This window comes from Nycticebus coucang, chromosome 17 (genome assembly GCF_027406575.1).
Source record: "Nycticebus coucang isolate mNycCou1 chromosome 17, mNycCou1.pri, whole genome shotgun sequence".
NCBI lineage: Eukaryota > Metazoa > Chordata > Mammalia > Primates > Lorisidae > Nycticebus > Nycticebus coucang.
Genome location: NC_069796.1, coordinates 36111883 through 36129113, shown reverse-complemented (window position 1 = coordinate 36129113; position 17231 = coordinate 36111883). Strand labels below are relative to the sequence as shown.

The 17231-nt window shown below is 42.6% G+C and overlaps 1 protein-coding gene and 1 pseudogene across 7 annotated transcripts in view; one reads left to right on the top strand and one right to left on the bottom strand.

The window, feature by feature from the left end:
• Window positions 1-17231, top strand: part of KLHL3 (kelch like family member 3) — a 127180-nt gene that overhangs the window by 46106 nt on the left and 63843 nt on the right. For 6 of the 7 annotated variants that reach the window (XM_053567119.1, XM_053567117.1, XM_053567122.1 and 3 more), the window contains one exon: window positions 7843-8005. In XM_053567119.1, the coding sequence (XP_053423094.1) occupies window positions 7843-8005 (163 nt within the window). Of the gene's footprint in view, window positions 1-7842; window positions 8006-11829; window positions 11946-17231 lie in introns of those variants that run through there. The other variant, XM_053567124.1, reaches the window with a different exon arrangement.
• Window positions 54-3913, bottom strand: LOC128569046 (mesoderm-specific transcript homolog protein-like; annotated as a pseudogene).

Here is a 17231-nt window from a genome sequence, read left to right as displayed (position 1 = left end):
TACAATAGGTAAGGAAGTAGCAGAGGTAATACAGGGAAGTTACTCTTTCCAGCTCAGTAGCAGTTGATAAAGCCCATATATGCATTCAAGAAGCCCATGGGATCCTTTAGCTGTGGATAGTGGCTAATGTGGTCATCCAGCATCAACACTGTGGACCATGGCAGCATTTTCCTGTATAGCTCCAAAAAGTCTGGACAGGGATTTACAGGATCCAATGGCCCATACATGAAATGAATGGGAATAGATACAGAGGCAAGAGTTCCTACCCAGTATATTTTAAACTTCTTCCTCTGATTTATGTTCTGTATGAGACTGTCAGTGACTTAAGTTCCCATCATTGTTTTGAATCCCTGCCCACGTATCCCACAGCTTGCTCTCAGAGGGCTGAGTGTATGGCCCAAAGACTGGGGTGAGGCCTTAACAGAATACAATGTTCATCAGCTGCATGAGGATGGATAATAGCACGTCTCCATCTTTGAGTAGCTTTTGGAGAAGAGGATGGTGACTCTCAGGAAAAACATCTCCATTTGACAGAAACCCTTTATGGTACGCCGACCAGATCAATTCTTCTTGTACCTATAGATTCGCTCCTGAGCAACAATATCTCCATAATCATGAGACAAAAGATTGATCTTGTGGCTATGGAGCCGCAGATGTTGCAGAAGTGATTCCATGATGTTGGCTTGCTAAAATATGGAATAGTGATGAGGTCCTGGTGTGATACTGAAGCCAAAGCCTAAGAAATCAAGGGCAGTCATTCCATGAACTCTCAAGGTCAGACTTTCCCAAATCTTGTACCAATCATAGCTGAATGTTGAAAAGACATGTTAAAAAAAAAGCACAACTCTCTCTAGGCTTCCAACCACACTAACAGAGTCTTGGTAGAAGATATGCAGTCCTTTATAAGTGAAAAATTTGCCTGAAGATGTCCATGAGTGAAGGGCTGGGGAAAGCAGAGAGGTGTAGATATGCAGGAATGCTGCTGGCAAGGGCACAGCCAGAGACCCACCTGGACCCACCACATCCGCATCCTGTGGAGGTGATCTCAGCGCACCATGGCTGTGTTATCCCTGCCTGCCGCAGGGTTGCAGTTGCAGAGCACCGGGAGCCCATGGCACCTGCAGCAGTGCATGGTGGCTGGCAGCAGGGGCACAGTCGCAGCCACTCAGGGTGGCAATGGCCAGCAGCCAACGGCCACTTGGGCATACTCTGTGGCACTCTGCTAAGCAGGCACGGCTGTGGCCACAGGTATACACTGGAATGTGCTGTGGCTGCTCCAAATATGGATAATTAGAAGATATTCTACTAATATCTTCTACTAATATGAATCCTTATTGCCTGGCTAGGTAATAATAGGTGGTAGTAGTAATAATAATGTTATAAGTAATAAATAATAATACATAAATAATAAGTAAGGTAATAATAAAAGCAAAAAGCAATAAGGTAAAAAGATAATCTTTGCAATTTCCATCTAACCCAGTGGTGATCTCTCTCCAGTTTACAAAACCATTTATCTTAGGGCAGTTAGCAGCAGCTAGTCCAGAGGACCCTAGAGAAAAATGGGTTTATCACTGCTTTTTAAAACTACTTTGTAAGGGAGGGGAAGAGGGCTAGAGAGATGATGTACAGCTCAGAAGAAACAGGAATGAGGAAGAACTGAGTATGAAAGGAGATCCAGGCCCCTACCTCAGCTTGGCTACTAATTCAGAGTGGTCTTATCCTACCCTTTCCCATTGTAGGGTGTCAGTTTTCCCATCTGTAAAGTGAGGATGTGGGACTCACTCTACCTGCCTTTGATTTGTCTTCTTTCTCTCCAACACCCCTCCAAAATACCTCTCCAAAACAGGAATCCTAATACGTGTAGGATCCATTGTATTGGGTAGTCATGAGTTAGGCTGCCTGTGTTCAAATCCTGGTTCCACCATTTTCTGGCTGTGTGACCTTAAGTAAGTTACTTAAGCTTTCTGTGCCTCAGGATTTTCATCTGTAATATGGGCATAAGCATAATATTTAACCTCGTAGGGTTGGTATGAGGATTAAATGTATTAATAAAGGTAAAACAGTTAAAACAATGCCTGGCACTTGATAAGTAGTAAGTGTTGGCATTATCATCTAAAATAGGGAGGTGGTGGTGAAGTCATGTATGTATGGAAGGTTTTGCCTGGTTTCTCCTCTGCCTAGGTGCTGATTGAGGCTGAGAGACAGGAACCAGATAGGGAGCAGGAGCCATGGTAAGGGGTGGGAAGCAAACCCAATCTGGCATGGGAGTGGCTGGGAATTCTCCCAAGTGAGGGATAGTTTGGGATACTTTCTGCCCACAATGTGCCCAGAAAGCTTGGCAAGGACAGAGGCCTGGGCCAAGTGCCAGCTGTTATTTGGAGGAGAGGGCCCTTTAAGAGTTTTATTAAACAGCTAAGTGGAGGATAGAAGCATGGTCTAAAAGAAATAAGGCTAAGGGGGCTGTTGTAATCTTCTCTCCTTCCTCATGGTAGACTGTGTCTGGGGTCTCATTGTTTTATTCCCTTTTTTATTCATTCATTTAATACATGCTTTCCTGAGCTCTTGCCCTGTGTCAGCAGACACTGTGGGCATACAGAGTGCTATGACAGGCTGTTTTCCCAGGCACATGGTCTGAAGGTAGAGACAGATGGTTAAGCAAGTAGGTGACCTGTGTTGTGGTGAGGCCAGGGAGGAGGTACCCAGGAAGCAGGAAATAGTCATTCCTACTCTGGTAAGGATGGACCGGCCTCATGGAGGAAATGTTGTTTGGGCCAGATCTTGAAGGAAGACTGGGAAGTCAGGCCTGCCTCCCATGCCTACCTGTCTGTTTCCACTGGCCTGTGAGCTCCTTGAGGGTCCTGCTATATTCATCCGTGTGTATGTGGAGTGGGGCTGGGGGCAGCAAGTGCAGACACTCTACCGGGAGATACCATGTGGAATCTTTAGGCAATTGTCATTATTTAGAATGAACGTGATATTCTAACTATAGTATAGTTAGTATACTATAAGAAGGACCATCTCCTTCCTTAAGTTGACCTAGTGTTCATCGACGGACATGCATCACATGTGCATATCAGTAGAGTAGGCCTAGTTGCTTATGTTGGTCACCTCTGTTTGTTGGCCAGTTTTTTAAAGTTCCTTGAGTGGTCAACCTACAGAGATTCTACTGTATTTCATTGTCCTTTGTTTGTTAAATGGCTGTGAGAGCTACACTCTTAGTCTCTTCCCAGCCACACATACTTCGGAGGGATCCTGAGTTGTCCTTCCAAGGTGGAAGTAACAGCAGTCCTAACTGACACTTATTATAAGCCAAGTAAGTGCCAGTAATTTCACATACCTTAATTTATAACCACTCAATAGAATATGCTAATATGATCCCACTCCCCTCCAGCTATAAAAACCTGAAGAAACTATTGCTGAAAGGGGTTAAATAACTTGCCATGGTCTCACAGAGAGTTAAGTGGAGAGTTGAAGCCAGCTCTCTCCAACTTACTGTGCTGTATGACTATGATGAATTCTAGTTTCTTGTTACATGAATGATCAAAACTTTGGCTCAAGTTGTATGACTTGTAATAATAAAAATGGATTTTTATTATTCCCTTCAATCAAGCCCTCCCTATATACCAAGCATTGTGTTACTTGCTTTAAATGTATTATGTCATTTGATCCTTACAATAAGCCATTATCATTCTCATTTCACTACTGAGGAGACAGAGGCCCAGAGAGATTACATAGTTTGTCCCCAGTTACATGGCTTGTCACTGGACAAGTCAAATTCAAAATGGCACAGTACTGTTTTTCCAGCGCTCCTGTTCACCTCTCTCTCTCTCTTCCTTTCTTTCTTCATTCTCTCTGTAGATTTTTATTTAGCACTCTTTTTGTGCCAGTCTCACTGCATGGCTTGGGCAGAGGCCCTGGGTGGTCTCAGTATTTGGCCCCTTGGCTGGTGCCTTTCCTCTGTGTATGGCCCTGCCTCCCTGGAATTCCAGGAGTAGGTGCTTTCTGAGGCAGGGCATTTCCTTTTGTTTTTGCAAAAGGAAGCAAACCCTGTGACAGGATATCCTCCGCTGTGTTTTCATGTTATCCAAAGGAGAGAAAAAATAAAACAGGGCCTACACATGAAAAATGGAGGGAAAGCCATTTGCAAGCTGAAGGGGAACCTGTAAACTCTTTGCTGAAGGCCATAGTTTTCCAAGAACTGTAATGCTGAGATGGTGAAAGGCAAGCTAGAAGCTACTGGCTTAGGGTAATCTTCCAGACTGATGAAGGCAACTACTTCTCTGGTCTCAACCTCCTCTCTCTAGGGACCAAGGGTACACGTATTGGCCTGTCTATAAGGATAGTCTTGCTTGAAACTGAAGACCTGCACTTGGCCTCTTGTTCATAATCTTGTTACTGCTGCTGCTTAGGGAGTAGAGTTTCAGGCAAGAGAAGAGAAGAGAAGAGAAGAGGAAATCCCCTCAAAGCCCTGTTGATTTGGGGAGAAGGAACTGAAAACAGCCACCTGATGGATGTTTTGCTCTCTTTTCTTTTAGAGCCTTTGAGAATTTGTTTTGTAGTTGCATCCAGACTCCAGAACTCCTTTGGATTGGGTCCTAGTTTATCCTTAAGACCCAGAGTTTGAGCAGTGATATATCTTCCAGCTTCCAAATCTTCCCCCTCAGCATTCTGACTTCCTTGACATTTTTTCACGCCTTCCTGTTTGAAGCAAGCAGAGGGAAGAAAAGGACCTTTGACTCATAGCTAATCACAGTATAAGATCAAAGAGAGGGAAGAAGCAATTAAAGAAACCACAAGCCCCATTCATTTTAGGAAGTCCGTTTGGGAATGCTTTGGGTCAGGAGTGGACTCAAACAGGATGGGGGTTGTGGAGAGGTGGAAGAGACTTAGAATTTTTGCCTAAGTGGGAATTGTGGACAGTAGGAAAGTTAAAAGCTATGTCGGTAGCTCTTTCCAGGGAGGATTTTATTGTTGTATTTTTTTATTTTGTATCCAGGGAGGTTTAAAAACTGAAAGTGTAACCTAAGGAGTATGTTCAGGAAATATTTATTATTTCCCTTCCCTGGCTGTTGTCATGAGCTTGAGTATTTAAGCACCAAACCTTGCTGCTGTCTTCTTGGGAGAGGAGAAGGGGAAGAAGGAGAAGGGACTGTGTGTTGCTGGCCTATTTTTTTGGGAGTTGACTGGGAATGCGATTTAGGGGCAGACTGGATTCTCTGAAGTCCTCCTGAGTAGGATAAGGGACAACTGTGTGGCATTCCCATCTGGTCCTTGTGGGGCTTGCCATACTTCTGAGTAGGGTGTGTGCTGGACAACTTTTGATGACTTTCTTTCCCCAGACACTTAAGGTATTGGTTAGAGGTTACTCCTCCCTAAGGTGAATATCTGTACCAGTTTGCTTAGACCTGAGTGGTTTCCTGGGATGTGGGATTTTCAGTGCCCAAACCAGTAAAGTCCTAGGTAAATCAGGATGATTGGTCAACCTGTGGCCTTAATTCCAGGCTTTATAGCTGGTGTTGCCTTGGTTGGGTGTAATGGAGGTCATTTGAGGACTTGGAATAGAGCTTTCCATTCCTCGTGTGTATTCAGGAAGAATGGTTAATGGATCTCCACTTAACTTGCAGGCAGAGACTAATCTGGTCCTGGAATCTGTTTGGCCAGGCTGAGCAAGCTCATAGGTTAATTGGATTTCCTGGTTTATGGCTGCTTAGTGAAAATGGAGTGGGGATGGAACTCAGGTTGCTAGATTTGGATCCTGGCTTGTTCACTTATGGTCTAAAACCTTTAGGAAGGGGGATTTTATCATTTTCTTTCTCAGGAAAGGAGCATGTTATCTAGAACTTAGCTTCCATGAGGGAGAAGTTTAAGTGGGCGGGGTGGTGGGGGGAAGAGCTTTCCTTGTTGAAAGTAGGCATTTAGCTCAGGAGTATGATGCTGATAGTGAATGCTCTTCACTGGTTCAGTGGTTACTGCATGTGAGCAGTGATAATGAAGGGTGACCAACTGTCTTAGTTTCAACACTGAAAGTCCCAGAAACCCCTTGTGGAACACCAGGACAATTGGTTATCCTAGGGGAGGGAAAGGCCCAAGAATGGGCAGTGTGGTAGAGTTTTTGGCTTGAGCAAATAGAGTAATCAGAGTCAGAGCAGAGGACTTAAAGCTGTTTTGGAAGAAGGTCAGGGCCCGTAATTTAAATCACTTAAAAGGCTTGTAGTGCTCTGAATCAAGAAAAAAAAAAAATGTATCTGCATCTCATGTCTTCCTTGGCAAGTCCTTGCAGATTGGAACAGCTGGGATTTGGCTGGCTTAGTCACTTTCTCTGAGAGCCAGGGAGGCAGCTGAGAGCAAAGGCCTGGGAGAGGGGGATTGCTTTGCAGTAAAACGGTTGCTGTGGTCTGTAAGTTAAGCAGCCTTAAATCAAACTGCTCTGCAATTTTTTATTTAAATTTCTTTTTGGAAAATCATTCTCAGATTACCTGCCCCTTCCATAGGTGAAGGGCAGGGGAGCAGAGCTGGAGTGGAGTAGGACTTCAGTTTTCTGTCCTATACTTTTGATCTAGAGGGCAGGGATCAGCAGCTGTGGGAAAGTCCTGAAACGGGATAGGGGTTGGCAGTCTGAAGACTAATAAGGTGAGCATTTAGCTGGCCTGCTCAAGCCAGTCTTCCTTGGCTTTAGGAAAAACACATGTACTTATACCTGAGCAAGGCCTATTTCTATCTTCCAGGATACAGTATGCTCATGTGTCCTGCAACCTTTGAAAAAAACAAACTCAGCCCTCCTTTCTCTGAGAATGTACCCAAAGAGGTTCTCTACTTTTTTATCTGTTGGATGGGAGAATAAAGTATGGTTGCCTAAGTCCTGAGGGATTTGGGGGCGAATCTCTTATTCTGGTAGACTGAAAGTTTCGTGAGAGTAGGAACTGGTTTATCTGAATCTCAGAGCCTAGAGCAGTGATTTTCAACTGGTGTGCCATGGCACACTGGTGTGTCGCAAAAATTTTTAAGGATCATTAATTAAATTATTTTTGAAAAAAGTTCTAAGCACAGTAAGTATATTCTTCTTTTTACCCCTTTTTAAAAATCAACATAATTTAAGTATGCTGTGAAAGTTTAACAATAGGTTCAAGTGTGCCGTGAAATAAAAAAGGTTGAAAAACACTGACCTGGCCCATTGCTTGGCCCATAGATTTTTAGGAATTAAGTAGAGAAGGAGCTAGTAGACAATACAAGTAGTACTTTCCTAAGTGAGGATAGAACACTAAAGGTTGAAAGGCAGTAGTTCTCAAACTTGGCTCTACATTTGAAACACCTGAGGAGCTTTAAAAACATCTCATTGTTCAGGCCACATCTCATACCTGTTAGGTTAGAATCTTTGAGGGTAAGACCCAGGCATCAGCATTTTAAAAATTCTTCAGGTGATTCTGATATGCAGCCAAGCGTGGGAACATCTTCAGTAGAGTAGCATGTGTTTATAGGATTTTGTTACTAAAATTGTGTTTCATAGACAAGCAGCTGCTAATATCATCTGGAGTCTCATTAGGAATGCAGGCTCTCAAGCCCTATCCTAGACCTACTGAATCAGAATCTGTGGTATGGTCCCTAGGGATTAAAGACCAGGTGACAGTGCTATAGGGATAGAGAGAATCTGTTTAGGGTCTGTGAAGTAGAGACTAGTGGGAAATAAGACTGGCAAGCAAGCTGGGATATTTGGACCTATTGACCGTGTAGTAGAGAGCCATGAAAAGATCTTGAGCATGGGAGCAATATAATTGGAACTGTGCTTATGGGAATGAGTCCCTGCTGGTGGAATTTACTGTTTCAGAATGTCACCTTCTCTTGCAGGTGCTGCTCCCAGCAGCCAGCTTGCTGCAGCTCATGGATGTTCGGCAGAACTGCTGTGATTTCCTACAGTCTCAGTTGCATCCCACCAATTGCCTGGGTATCCGCGCTTTTGCAGATGTGCACACCTGCACTGACCTCCTGCAGCAGGCCAATGCCTATGCAGGTAATAGGGAGTTGGGCTGCTGGACCTTGTGGGTTTAATCACTTGGTAGGCCATGGACTCCTTAAAGATTATGAGACGTGGTCTCTGCTGTTAAGCAGCTATGATTTAGTTAGGAAGATGAGATACAGGTGGAAAGATAATTAACAATGGACAAGTTTAGCTTATTACCAAATGGATATAATCAATTGCCACATGGATGCTACAGACTAATTTTTATGAGAGTAGAGGAAGGAGATCAGAGCAGTCTTGGATGGGGACAGTAAATGGAGCTAGGTCTTGAGATGAATATTTTTTGCTTAAGAGAATCTTTTATTTTGATCAAAGTATTCTGTGAACACTATTTTAAGAGCCACATACAACTGCAAGGTTTATAATGAGAGCATGACTCCCCTGCTCTCCCTTTCCACCCCAAGTCATATTCTCCAGAGCCACTTACTTTTAGTCCTAAAAGAATTAAAATATAGGTTCTGATTCAGCTAAAAGCTACTTCATCTACTACTTACCTCCATTTATCTAGATGATATTTGTATACTACTTTTTTAAATTATTAGTTTTAAATATTATCCATTGACATCTTAAGAATAAGACTGAGCTTTCAGGCTTGGCGCCTGTGGCTCAGCGGCTGAGGCGCCAGCCCCATACACCTGAGCTGTCGTGTTTGAATCCAGCCCGGGCCCACCATACAACAATGACTGCTGCAATCAAAAAATAGCCGGGCATTGTGGCAGGAGCCTATAGTCCCATCTACTTGGGAGGAGGAGGCAGGAGAATCACTTGAGCCCACCTGAGGTTGCTGTGAGCTGTGATGCCACAGCACTCTACCCAGGGTGACAGCTTGAGGCTCTGTCTCAAAAAAAAAAAAAAAAGACTGAGTTTTCACATACTTTCCCTCATACACATATATTTATCCCCTTTTTATTCTCTAAATATTTCCACAACTGAGCTAAATTATTAAAATTATAGTTTTTATAATCAGAAAACTTTATTTATTTATTTATTTTGAGGCAGTCTTACCTTGCATGGAGGGCCATGGTGTCATTATAGCTCACAGCAACCTCAAACTCTTGGGCTCAAGTGATTCTCTTGCCTCAGCCTCCAAAGTACCTGGGACTATAAAGGTACACTACCACACCTGGCTAGTTTTTCTGTTTTTTTGGTAGAGACAGAGTCTCTTTCCTGCTTAGGCTGGTCTCGAACTGCTGAGCTCAATCAATCCACTCATCTCTGGCCACCCAGAGTGCTAGGATTACAGGCATGAGCCACTGTGCCTGGCTTCAGAAAGCTGTTTTATAAAAAATCAGAAAGGCAGTTAATAATCATCTTTTTCTTTTGAATAGTGTGTGCTACTACCACTAATTCTTGTTAGACAGATACAACTTAACAGCCCTTCAAAATATAATAGGTAATCTGTTGGTTCCATTTATTTTTCTTGGAGATATTCTCTCTGCTAGAGCTTGTCATTCTGTTATTTTAATAGGGTTTTGGGAGGGAACAGAATATTTGGCCTACCATGTTTATTTAGCTTTATAGAAATCTTCATTGATATTTGTATTTCAGTTTGAGGGAAGATCATGAGTAGCCTAGGAAATGAGTTTGGTCATTTTAATTGATAGATTCAATCATGGCTACCTCCTTCCCTTGCAGTAAAGGACCTCATTCTTCCCTCTACCCAACACTGCCGTGGCTGCTGTTCTGTCTTTCCTGTGTAGCTAGTGTCTGGAAATTAGCTGAGGACCTGCTGACTGTCCACTTGCCAGCTCTTTGTGCTGTGTTAGCTCCTCGTCCACAAAGTGACAAGTGTTTGCCCTGTTTCTTGTCACCCTTATTTTTTTCTCTGACCAAGCCCCTGACCCTAAGAGCCTGATTAGACTCTGATTTCTCCCTGGAGTTTGTTTCTGAGAGACACAAATAGAACCCTTTGTTAAGGTGGTCTTGATGATGTTTGTGAGGGCATCCCTGGTAGCCAAAGTTATGAATCCTGTTGATTCTTTCTGGCTTGAACCTTTACTCTGTTGTTAGCTGTTGTCCCTGTTATGCTTTCTTTCTCCTGCATATTCCTCGTTCCCTTTCTGCCTTTTAATGTAAAGCCCTTTTTCTCCCCAGGAAGGCTCCCCAGTCTAAGCTTTGAAGGGGCCATTTTCTTGAGGGATATATGTTCAGACTTTGCTTCAGTAGGAGCTGAGAGCTTGGCCCAGGCAATCATTTGCCAGTGTGGTGGCAAAGGGAGAATGTTTAGATGTTAAGAATTCTCTGTCTCCTTTTCCTTATTTCTCTTGACTAGTCCTCTTCTCTACAAAGCGTGTATGTGCTTGTGTGCACAAACAGTGCATATCCCATCTTTTTGAAGTTCACTGATACAATCATCGGAGGTCTGGGGAGTATACTGAATCCCCCACCTTTAACAAAGGCTCCCAGGCTCTTCTGGACTGGCTTTCCCCATACTTTAAATATCTGTTTTCTCACTTTGCTACTTTCACTATCTGGTGATGAGATTAATCTGTGGGAGAGTGCAAAAGATGCAATTGGGAACACATCCATCATCTTGGTGCTCCCTAGTCCTGATACCATCCTAGTGATTAGGTTCTATCAACATTGCAAATATGCAATGTATGCAGATATCCTGATGAATTATCTTTAGCTAGTGTTCACTGATCTTTCACTCTGAGTCATACCTTATCTAAGCATTTTATGGGCATCATCCCATTTAATGCCTATTAATAGCTAAGGGAAACCAGGGCACAGAGAGGTAAACTAATTTATTGAGGTCAGACAACTAGTAGGAACAGAAGGCAGGATTCATGCCCAGATAAGTGCTGACTCCAAAGCCAGAGGTTATAACTACTATATTCTATAGCTTCTAGGCCCAATGTGGACACAAGGAGGCCCCGTGAATCAGTAATGGAGCAGTGTGGGTGGCTAAAGTTGGCATTTTCCATTGGAAGTGTGTTCCTGGAAGCCTGTACCGTGTAGTTACCAAATACCAATAACCAGACAGTGTAGATAGACATCCAGCTGTCTGCTAGACACAGGATGTGCAGTCATCTTGGGGTGGGGGAAGCACCATGTGTGTGTCTTTTTCTTTTCCCTGTTGGAAGGCTCCCTCCCAAACACTTGGTGCCTGTTCCCTTACTGCCTGAGCAAGTCATCCCACCTTCTTTGGCTGGGTTGGAACGATCTTCAGGCTGAGAGTCATCTCCCTAGAGTGCAGGCCTTTGGTGCAAACTATGACCATCTTCTAGGTGGCTTTCTTTGTAGTCCTCAGCTGTGCACAGCAGGGAGGTAATATTTTTAAGATGGTGTAATGCAGAAGTTGATAAGACCATGATGAAAAGACATTAGAAGGAGTGAAATGAAGGTAAGATTGTACAGTGTTTAGAGAAAGAAGTAGAAAATGATTATCCATACTTTCTTCCTTGTACCCACTCACTGATGTGGGCCTGCTTTGTTCCCTTGAGATTGCATTCCCAACTTCAGATGGAGCCTGGTGCTCGCTGCTATCTCTGCTTCTTGAGACCGATCTGCCACCTTATTCCACTGTAAGTGCAAGGGTGTAGGTACCCACTAGGGTCACATACAAGGGACATTGTGGTCCCCTGTGGCCACAGGTCTCCTGGGCCCACTCCTTGAGTTAGGAGATGTTTTAAGCTAGCAAACTACACGGGGAGCTTCTGTATCATAACTAGGCATAAGACCAGCCAACACATTGGAGTTGAATGACCCTGGGCCTGTTTTCTCCTCTCTAGGGCTGGGGTAGCACATCTTGCCCTATTTCCAGGGGAAACAGAGGAGAGCACCCTGCAGAAGTAGACATCACCTGGGGCTGTGCTTTGGTGCCTCCCTGCCACCCTCACTATCTGCAGTGAGAGAGCCTCAGAGATGGGTCCAAGCCGGAGAGACAGGAGTCCTTGGGTTACACTGCTGTGGATCACATGCACTCTGGGTGAGGAGGACCATTTCTAGGACTTCCAGTTTGGTTTTCTTTTCTATATGGACAGGCAGGTATGTCCTGTCCTGCCTCCTTTCCCTCCTCAGTCTCTGGCCAGCTGGGCTTCCCCTTTACTTGTCTGTAGCCCCCAGCTTTTCCTCTGAATTCTGTTCTTTTCTCTTTTTCTCCAAAATGCTTTCTTTCTCTGCTATTATTTTAATAAAAAAATCCATCCCTGATCATTACAAAGAAAGCACATGGGTAGAAAGAGTACACCAAAGTCCTACCCAGAGAGAACCACAGGTAGCACCTTGATATATATCCTTCTAGATCCTTTTCATTGTACATGTTTTCCAGCCTAAAAAACATTCTTAGCAGTACATTCTAAACATCTTTCCATGTCAAAATATATTTCCATGGTATGTATTTCTATACCATTGCTTTAAAGCTTTAGAGAATGTATTGCATAAAAGCAATTTCTACTCATGATAAAAAAAAAATGCAAATAGTACACAAAGGTATAAAATGCAAAGCCAGTCTTCTTCCAGGCTCCCTCTCTGAAGGGGGTAGGGGGAGTATTTTGGTATCCCTACAGAATTTGTATATTATGCTTTTTAACTTATACAAACAGAAGTTTTCTGTACTCACTGTGCTTTTGTTCGACTTAATACAAAATCTTGCAATTCTTTCCAGACCCTTGTGTGTGGCTGTATCTTATTATTTGCTGCACCATATGGATGAAATATAACTTATTTAACTAGTCTTCTATTGATGAACATTAATTTTTCTAGTTTTCTCTTTTATATAAAATGCTTCAATGAGAATTCTTTTTTTTTTTATTGTTGGGGATTCATTGAGGGTACAAGAAACCAGGTTACAACTGATTGCATTTGTTAGGTAAAGTCCCTCTTACAGTGGTGTCTTGCCCCCAAAAGGTGTGGCACACACCAAGACTCCACTCCCCTCCCTCCTTCCCTCTCTCTGCTCTTCCTTTCTCTACCCCTCCCATCTTCTTTCTCTCTCTGCTCTCCCCTTCCCCGACCCCGACTATGTCCTTAATTGTTATTAATTGTCCTCATATCAAAATTGAGTACATAGGATTCATGCTTCTCCATTCTTGTGATGCTTCCATTACTATGGAATAATGTGTTCCATTTCCATGCAGCTTAATACAAAGGCTGTAAAGTCTCCATTTTTTTTAATGGCTAAATAGTATTCCATGGTATACATATACCACAGCCTGTTAATCCATTCCTGGGTTGGTGGGCATTTAGGCTGTTTCCACATTTTGGTGATTGTAAATTGAGCTGCAATAAACAGTCTAGTGCAAGTGTCCTTATGATAAAAGGACTTTTTTCCTTCTGGGTAGATGCCCAGTAATGGGATTGCAGGATCAAATGGGAAGTCTAGCTTGAGTTCTTTGAGGGTTCTCCATACTTTCTTCCAAAAAGGTTGTATTAGTTTGCAGTCCCAGCAGCAGTGTAAAAGTGTTCCCTTCTATCCACATCCACGCCAGCATCTGCAGTTTTGAGATTTCGTGATGTGGGCCATTCTCGCTGGGGTTAGATGGTATCTCAGGGTGGTTTTGATTTGCATTTCTCTAATAAATAGAGATGATGAACATTTTTTCATATGTTAGCCATTCATCTGTCTTCTTTAGAGAAGGTTCTATTCATGTCTTCAATGAGAATTGTTATCCATAATATTTTGGAGTACACTTGCTAGTATACTTATAGGGTACTTTTCATTTTCCTCCTATACTTATAGGGTACTTTTTAGTAGTACCTATTTGTTGGATCAAAGAGAATGTACATTTAAATTTTTTTTGAGATATTGAAAATTGCTCTCTAAAGAAAGCTAACTTTATTTTAGTTCAACTTTTGCCTTCTAATAGGTCTTTAGCCTTCCTAGAGAGAGCATTATTTTGTGGTGGTTGGAGCATCACCTCTCTTTATCCAGTTGTCTGTTTGGTTTCCTGTTTGGAGTGGCCCTGTCTCTTCCTGATGCGGCACTCCCTCCTGCTTTCTCTGGATTCAGTCCCTGCCCCACCTCTTCCCCAGCGATTCCCTCAGATTTTTGCTGTGATATATATTATTCTGGGGTAGGGTGGGTGAGTCCCACATTTAGAAACTGACTGCTCAGACCCTTGCCTCCACTGGTGGCATCACAGTCCTCCTCAGTAGCTAGTAGCTGGGAAAGGGACCCTAGTGTTTTGCACAACATTTTTCTTATACCTCATTGTTTTCTCTTTTATAAGAGAAAGACAGACATTGGAGAAACCAGTGTTGTTGTTTCCAGGGACTGCTTAATCTTTAACCTCAGAGGCCAGGGTCCAGGTTTATGGGGACTTTGTTTTTTGGTAATTGGACAGCTATGCACTGGGCCATCAGCAGGGCTGGTTGGGAAGGTTGTTAATGGGATCCCATTAATGAAATAGCAATTAAAATTCTTTTGACCTGTTGTTTACATCAGTCTGCCAAACCCTCTAGCCATGGGATGGAAAAGCGATGGGATGGAAAAGCCATGCAATTTCACGTGCTCATGGAGGGAAAATGGCCTTTTTTCAATTGATTCATTTCAGATTATGGAATGAAGTAATTAAATTAAGAGTAGCAGAAAAATTTGAAAAGGCATCAAAAAACATAAACCTCTGACTCAATGAGGGTCTTCTTATAAAATGGGTGCCCCCAGCTTTTTATCATGACATGGTGATAATGATAATAATGGTGGGAATTTCTACCATTTTTGAATACTTATTGCATGCTGAGACTTGTGCTACACATTTCAGAGGCATTCTCTCTTTCTGGTTACCTAGCTCTATGAACTACTTATTTTTTTTTTCTTAATTTATAAGTGAAAAAACAGAAACTCCAGAGAGATTTGGTAACTTGCCAAGATCACGTAGCTTGAAGTGGCAGTACCAAGATTCACCGTGAGGCCATCTGACTCCAGAGGCCTGTGTCCCAGCCCCACTATTCCCATTACCACCCACCCAGGCAAGCACAGCCTATCTACCCATGGAAGGGACTCCTGTCTCCCCTTGATTTTCTGTTTCTAACTTGAAGGTGGCAAATGAAGCAGTTGTTGCTAGCTCTTCTTTTTGTTGAGATTTTAGGACACTTCCCTTGTTTGATTTTTCTGGGTAAGAGGGAACTTCAGTGTTGAATTGATAGCAGTGTTAACTGGGCAGTTTTGATGTATCCTTTGGCTATGTGTGTGTGTGAGAGAGAGGAAGGAACAATACCTATATTTCTGGAGTAAAGTTGTATGGAAAGAAAGCTCATTTCTCACCATCCTCAGGGAGAGTGGAGGTAATAATATTTAAAGTTTGAGGCTGGTGGTCATGACCCTTCTGGGAAGAGGTCAAGGCAGGTCTCTGTTACTTCTCTGTGGGAGCCAATCATTTCCCCTGGAGTGAAGACTGAGGACCTGGAAAGTTTAAATATTCATTCAAGAAAGCTTGCCTCTTGCCTACAGAAATAGGGTAATGAGGGTCAGAAGAAAAGAGATGTAAGACAGTTCTTCTTTTTGTTAATCCTGCCAAAATGTTTTGATTCTGTTTATATTTTCACCTGTGTGACCTGATCTCTCCTAGAGGTGTGACCAGTGTTCAATTCACTAACACCTGTTCCCTGGGGCTACTGGCTCTAGGAATTATGAGGTTTATTTCATCTCTGCAGGTCAAAGAGGTGACAGATGGGTTATCGTTCCATTTGTTCTGGGCTTATAGTTTAGATGAATCAGACCAAAGACTTAGATTTATTTCATTCCATTAAAGAGAGGAAGAATATATTTAAGGCTAGTTTGGGACGTTGCTTGAGCCCTAGATAGTCTTGAAGAATGGGCAAGGAAGTGCATTAATGATTTTAGAGCGCAATAAATGTAGACATTGTGCTGGATGCTGTGGATTCAGCTTCAAACAAGACAAACTTGGTTCCTGCCCTCATGGGGCTCCCAGTCCCAGTATGACAGAAAACCATCTTGTGATAAAGCAGGGTGATTACAGGTATGATAATTATTTCCAGTTTTTCAGGTTTTTGGAACATGGAATAATATCACTTCGTTTAGCCGGGTGCACTGGCTCACGCCTGTAATCCAGCACTGGGAGGCTGAGGTGGGATGATTGCTTGAGCTCAGGAGTTCAGGAGTTCAAGGCTTGTCTGAGTGAGAATGAGACCCCGACTCATGAAAAAAATTAAAAAACCAGTTGGGCACTGCGGCTAACAACTGGAATCCTACAGCCTGAGTCCGAGGTTGCAGTGAGTTACAACGCCATTGCATTCTGGTCAGGGCATAGGGTAGAACTCCGTCTCGACAAAAAAAAAAAAAAATCACTTCATTTAGTCTGGTGAACATAGGGTTTAGGGAAAGATCTTAAATCAGGGATTAGGTCTAATATTTGAACCCAAGACTCACTCCAAAATGCTTAGAATACTCCTCTAAGATTACTTTCTTTTTTCCCTAAAAGGAAGGTCTTTAGATACCTTCTCTCTCTCTCTTATATATCCCTGAGAGGGTTCTTATATTGAGTTTTACCCCAGTGGCCTGCTCTTAAGGACTAAGGTACTCATCAGAATATTTGTTATAATCAGACAGCCTTGGTTTTAAAACTTGGCTCTACTACTTAATTGTTGTATGTTCCTAAGCGTATGATTTAGAATTTCTGACCTCCCATTTCAGTAGGGTTTTTAGGGGGATTACATGACATAATACATAGATGTAAAATACCTGGCATGGTGTTAGCTGCTTGTTAGGAGATGCCTCACCCTGTTCTACTATGCCTGCTTCCTTGAAAAGACCTAAGTGTGCCTTCAGAGAAATCCCTTTCCTGGGAATGTGGCACTCAAATTTTATCATTTTTTTCAACATTGGGAAGATATATGTGTGTTCATTAGTGAAAAAAAGACTGGAAGTTATATGGTGCCTCTTCTTCTTCACCATAATTTCTCATCCAAATGGATGGGAGCACACCCATTGTATTTAATCAATGAGGACTAGAATTTAAAAGTGTTTGTTACTTATAGTAAAGGCCGATTTATTAGAACTCTTAACTAGAACCATTTTTTCCTATTTCCACTCCTTTTAAGGAAAAGAATCAGAAAGACAAGAAAAATTAGAGTTAATTATTGGAGAGTTACCCTTCAGGGGGCTAGCCCATGAGTTACATATATTTATGTAATAATGTCTTCATTGGTCTAACAAAGGTTCATTGAGCAAGTGCTGGATAACTGTTAACATGTGATATACCAAATGCAGTGTGCCCCCTGCACATGTACTCCTCCCCAAAGATCTAGGTTTGTC